This window comes from Tasmannia lanceolata, unplaced genomic scaffold (genome assembly GCF_043159265.1).
Source record: "Tasmannia lanceolata isolate RefF3 unplaced genomic scaffold, GAP_Taslan_0.1 ptg000015l, whole genome shotgun sequence".
In the NCBI taxonomy this organism is placed as follows: Eukaryota; Viridiplantae; Streptophyta; class Magnoliopsida; order Canellales; family Winteraceae; genus Tasmannia; species Tasmannia lanceolata.
The window spans coordinates 18,252,575-18,258,658 of NW_027518692.1; the positions used below are offsets into that span (position 1 = coordinate 18,252,575).

Below are 6,084 nucleotides of genomic sequence, written 5' to 3' on the forward strand. Positions count from 1 at the left end.
GCCGGGTTTGGGAATCGTGGGTTTTCCGGAAAAAACCCGACCCGACCCGACCCGAGATATTTCTTGGGTAGGGTTGGCTTCTCCAAAACCCGACCCGCCCGACCCGAGTTGTAGCCCTAAACTCAACCGTGCCCTCACAAACCACTCTCCTTCTCAGACCTGCACTACCCCTCTATCACCACTCAGAGACACTAATTTTTTTTTAAAGAATAACGAAAAGGAAAAACTCACATTTACATATAGTATAGATATATTCTGGCGGCCCAGATTGTACTAAAATAGGCCATAAAGATGATACAGTTTCTAAACATTAAACTCGGAAATGAGGGTACTTTTATCTTTCTATGCATTGCATCATTTTTACCTAAAATGACGTGTTTTGATCATTTTTATATCTTGTGGGTATTTTAGTCATTTTCCATGCCTAAAGGATATCTTGGTCTTTATACGTTGGATTTAGATTTATAAATAACCTCTGCTCTGTTTGGTTGTTGGGTTTTTTTTGTGCCTGGGAGTTTTGTGGGAGAGTAAGTTAAATTTTGGTCCCATCCCATGTTTGGTTGCCTTTTAGCACTAGGTTTATTTTAATCCCACTCTTGTAATGATTACTTGTGGGGTGAATTTTTTAATCCCACTTTTGTAATGATTGCCTTTTCATCCCATCCCAAGATAACCCCAGGAACCAAAATAAACTCAGGAACCAAAAATAAGCTTGAGAAGAATTTTTTTCTACCCAACAGTTCAAGCAACCAAACAAAGGTTTTTTTTTCTCCCACCATATCTCCCAGGGTATTTTTTTCTCCCACATAACCAAACATGGGATTTTTATTTTATCAGGATACTTCCAGGACTTTTTTTTTTCCCACCTATCTCCCAGGGTATTTTTTTTCTCCCACATAACTCCCGGGAACAAAAAAAACCCGGCAACCAAACAGAGCAAGGAATTTATAAAAAAAAAAAAAAAAGGGCGGCCAGTGCACGAGGCTCCCGCCATTGCATGGTCTGGGAAGGGCTAGACTACGCAGCCTTGTCCCTGTTTTGCAAAGAGGTTGTTCAAATCAGCTACAACTGTGCAAAAAATTCCGATTTTCAAATTTGTTCTGCGAGACATTATTTGGAAATCAATATAATTGTGGCAATTTCCTTCACCGTCGTTGCTCTTCGACGTTGTGCCAGCAGCAGCGAGACATCCCTCCCTCCCTCTCTCTCTCTTAAAACATGATTATGAAGATGATTGATGTATTTTGTATCCAAAACTCAAATCCAAATCAAAATATATACAAATGCACGAGGTATCCAAACGGGTCCCTAAGGAATTTGTAAATCAAAAAACTTATAACTTGAATAATTTGGAATTAATGTGGATTCGGTCAAGTACAATTGGAAGGAGATTAACTCCGCTTTTCTCTCCATTCCAGGAACCAAAATACCACCCCCTTGGGTGGGAAATAAAAAGTGTCAAATATTCACTTGCATTTTTCCAATTGGAGTTAAGCATCGTTTCCCATTCCATTTTGCGCACGAAATCAAATGATGGAATCTCCAAAATTGAAATCGGATACCGATACCGATTCTAGATTCCAACAATCCAAACAGCATGCAAGGGATCCCCAAGCAATCCCTAAGCGAAAAAATGCACTTTTGGATTACTTGGTAGTGTTTGTTTGCCAAAGTAACACTCAAATCCTTAGAGATTACCAGATAAAAAACATGTGTATTAATTGCTAGCATTTAAATATGAAATATCTCAAACAAGAAGAGATTTCTAGGTAATCCTCCCCTCCTCTCTCTCTAACTCACTCTCTCTATGTCTCCCTCTCCAATTAACTTGCATCCAAACAGAATAAAACAAATGGTTTTACCAGGATTTGCATGGCATCCAAAATACTGCCCCTACATAGACTTTACTTCCATCTCAAATACACTATTAGCCTATCTTTTCCCTCGATGAAGCTGGCGCTTTTGACATACACCTCCAAACTCCAGGTTAGGCAATGTATCAATTAGAAGCCTTCTAATTAAAATTTAAGAATCACACGCCCATATATGTAAAAGGGTGATGATTTTTTTCAAACCCCCATGTAGAATAAATGAATAATGCGCTGCGGGCAGATTTAATGAATTTTGACGTCAAATCACGTGAAGAGCCGGGCGCATTATCCTCAGGGGGGGCAAAATATCCTCGCCCTATGTAAAATGCCATAAAGAAAGGAACTTTTAGACTCATCCCTAAAAGATACTTATTGGGCCTGCTTCTGCCTCGTTTACATTATTGGGTCCGTTAATCCCACGAAGGCAACCAAAAGGCCAGATTTTATATGATGTAAGCCCTTGTAGTCCCGTATTTTTCTAGAAGTATCGTACGGCCTACACCATAGGATGATCCAAACCGTCCATTTGATGGGCTACAATGTAAATATGTTGTGCCAAAACAATTATTTCCAAAGGATGATCATAGCCCTTCGATCTATAGAGGTTTCCTTACACCATATAATTTCTCCAATAACAGACATCCCATGCTTACGGTAAAGGACAACAAAAAGCAACGGTTTATCTTGGAAGAATCTTGATCAAGGCCTCATTGATGAAGGTTCTAGGATCATCCAATCATGCTGTTCTCGATGGCATTTGGGACATTCAAGGTGGCAAACGGGCCGTGCCGGCCGGCGGCATGGCAAGGCACGGCATGCCACAGATAGCTACAGTGACGCGGGCCATGCCGGCACCGCACGAAGTTGCGGGCCGTGCCGGGCTGTGGGGTTTAGACCCGCGGCATGGCACGGCACGGCATGACAAGCGGCCCGGCACGGCACGGCACAGTAAAATCAGTGTAAAAATGAGTATTTAGGGCTATTTTCCCGGGCCGTGGGCAGTGCCGTGCCTAACCTTCAACTTTTCCGTGCCGTGCCGGCCCGCAGGCCACATCGGGCCGAGAAGTTTCATGATGTGCCGGCCCGGGCCGTTTGCCACCTTGAATTTGGGTGGCCTTTAGGATAAATTATATGATGTAAGTCCTTATAGTCCTGTTAAAGGATAGAGGATCATGTGAGCCGGACCCAAAATTTGCATGTTACTATTGCTTATAAAAGTGGCTTTCTGCTTAGTCATTCTCATACTAGGAAGTCTAAACTGAAGGGTACCCTTGCAAAAAAGAGGTGAAAGGGTTCCTCCATTGGCTGCACATCACCATCACCATCATGTTTGACTTTTCAACCGTTATTAATGCATGATGGCGATGTGCAGCCAATAGGAGAGGCCTTTCACCTCTTTTTTGCAAGGGCTCCCTTCAGTCTAGAATTCTTCCATATGAGGAAAATGCTAAAAGGAAAGTCACATTTATACCTCTTACACTTACTGGGCCCTAGAATGAGTTGCACAATTTGAGTGTAAGACAATGGCCCTGATTACCATTGTCAACTACAAGCTAAGGTTAGGGTTAGCATTCGACCGCAATCAAAACTAATATAGTCCAAACAAAAGTATTCATTAAATAGTGTCGGTTACAAAAATAAAAGGAGCTAGTATTACCAATCACCTCTTGATTCTATTCTCTAATATTGATTCCAAATCAGCTGTATGAACTTGTTAGGTCTAAAATTGGTAACAGGTTATGGTAGGGCCGGAAGGGCTGATCTGGCAAGCCACAGCTGAAGGGCTAATGGAGTCATGTGCTGCACAAGGGCACAGACAAGGATACAAAGGGTCAGAAGACTAACCCGGAGTGATGCTCCGGACGGGCGCTTCGACACTCAAGTCAGTATGAGCAGGAGTGCAGAGCAATGTCAGAGCAAAGAGCTTAGGGTTTTTTATCTCAGATCCCTCACCTTAGCACAAGTGAGGGCTATTTATAGTGATCCTGAGCCACCTGTCCAGGACAGATGGTAGCCCCTGTATGGACCAGGTTTCATACCTAGGAGGAGCAGGTGGAAGTCCCCGATTGGTCCAGGCGTCATACCTAGCAGGGACAGGTGTTGGCTTTGCAGTGGTCCCTGTGAGGGCCACGTGTCAACAGCCGATTGGTTGCAGATTTTGGACCCCATCAGAACCCATGAAAGAGCTAAAACTAAAGAGATTATGAGGTGGAAATGATCAAGCGGGGGTGGTAATACCAGTTCCCAACAACAAATGAAACAAAAAAATAAAATAGAAAGACTTGGGAAATTCCTTCCTCTAGTGAACAAAGGCGTCCAGGCAAGAAGAGAAAGGACATGCAACCACAAATTCATCTGAAGTTTTCATATGGGTTATGGTCCAAAACTCCTCCAACTTTGAGCTCTTGAGGTGATAAGAAAATATCTTACCTTGCATCTCAAGAAAAACAACCTCTAGATCCGGGTGCAAAGCTAGGAAATCGAATCTCCAACAACGGGGTTGAGGAAGTTGCTTTACTAAACCTCTAATTCTGATCCTATTCTTCAACACCCATTCACTACTTCTGCAATCTTTGAGTGTCCATATTTTCATTTTGGAACGATTAATTTCAGCGTAATGAAGACACCCACCAAACTCTCCTAAGCTATAAGTCCACAAAAAAGAGGTCATGGCCTCAGGCAATTCGATCAATTGGCAACTCTCTTCCTTGATATCAAATCTCAACACATGATATGGATTAAACAACACATGCAGGGCTCCATTGGAATAAACAACTTGTGTTCCACTCAAAAAATAACCCTCGAATCCAAAGTACACTGTAGATTCAACCCAATTCCCTGTCTCAGAAGAGAAGATTTCTAGCTCAATTGATAAGTCATCCTGGACGCAATGCAAGAAGCGAACAACTTTGAATTGATGAGAGATGCGAGGATCATAGGCCAACCCGATAGTGTTATCAATTTTATGGACCTTGGGGAGAGAGACCCATTTTCCAGTGGTTGGATTACAGACAATATAGTGAACAAATTTTGGTTCCTGACCCCAGTCACTTCCCTTCATGCTACAAAGAAGCAACCCATTACAGCTATTGTCAATCCTCAATTTCTGACAAAATGGTAAGAAATCAAGACTACCCATATCACCTCCATTGGCAACCTTAGAATTAGGCATAGAAGCATATCCTGATTGATCCATGTATTGGTAAAATAGGCCCGACATGAGGGGAGGTAGAATTTTTCGTGATGAAGTGCCCCAAGAGATCAAATTGTTCCATTCCTTTGATACGCACTTAAATTTATAGAGAGACTTAGCAGGCAAACGAGCGAGGATCTCGATCAATATATCTTCAGGGAAACTCATCTTCATGACGATCCAACGGAGCAATCCACTCTCTGATTTTCCGGTACGGAGGTTGAAGATGGGTGAGATTTCGGTATCTATTGGCGTATAGAAGAGATAGAATATTTCAAGGACAAGAGAGATTTTAGGGTTCTGTAGAGGGACTGGTTCTTATATGGGAAATAGGATCTGCAAAGGGTTTTTTAAGGTTTATTTTGTGTTGATTGCTTGTGTAATGAGATCTCAGTTTCCATGAACAAAAGGTACGAATCAAAGCTAGCTAGTTTCTCTATCTGTTTAGGGATGTGTTATGTATCCTTACACATTACAGATTGTTTCCTTTTTATTCTAGCAACAGCTATATGAAAGTTTCCATTCATGTTCATCGTCTCTTAAATAGGAGGAGGTAAACTCTCTCTTTTTAGAAAGGCGAGGGAACTTTTTTCTTGGAAAAAATGGAAAGTTTATTCATTTACTAGTAAGACTTGCTACGTATGGTTGCGTTTCGCATTGCTAAACATGGAACCTATTATTGCCTTAGAAGGTCCTGTTGAGAATTGAGGGGTCCGAAACTGATTATTGGACTCAAAATTAAATGCACCATTTACTAACATGGAAAAAAATTTATACTAAAAATATTTATAGAAATATTTCTAATAAATTTTTCATGAAAAAAAAAAGACGACAAAAGGAGAAACTCACATTCTGTATGTATAACTGCATTACCCTATCAAATGTGTAACATTGTGGGACCCTTTGGGTGGAGATAGTGGGACATACCCCATCAAAATGTGTAAAATGGTGGGACCTACCGTATGTATGGGTATGGGTAGAGTCGTGGAGATGGTGGGCTCCACTAAAATCAATACTTGA

General features: G+C 41.5%; 1 protein-coding gene across 1 annotated transcript; it reads right to left on the bottom strand.

Moving 5' to 3' along the window:
• Positions 1-4,170: 4,170 nt before the first annotated feature.
• On the bottom strand, positions 4,171-5,238 carry LOC143891809 (F-box protein At5g49610-like). The gene has a single exon (XM_077396324.1). It carries the CDS (start codon positions 5,236-5,238, stop codon positions 4,171-4,173), a length of 1,068 nt encoding a protein of 355 aa, XP_077252439.1.
• Positions 5,239-6,084: the final 846 nt, after the last annotated feature.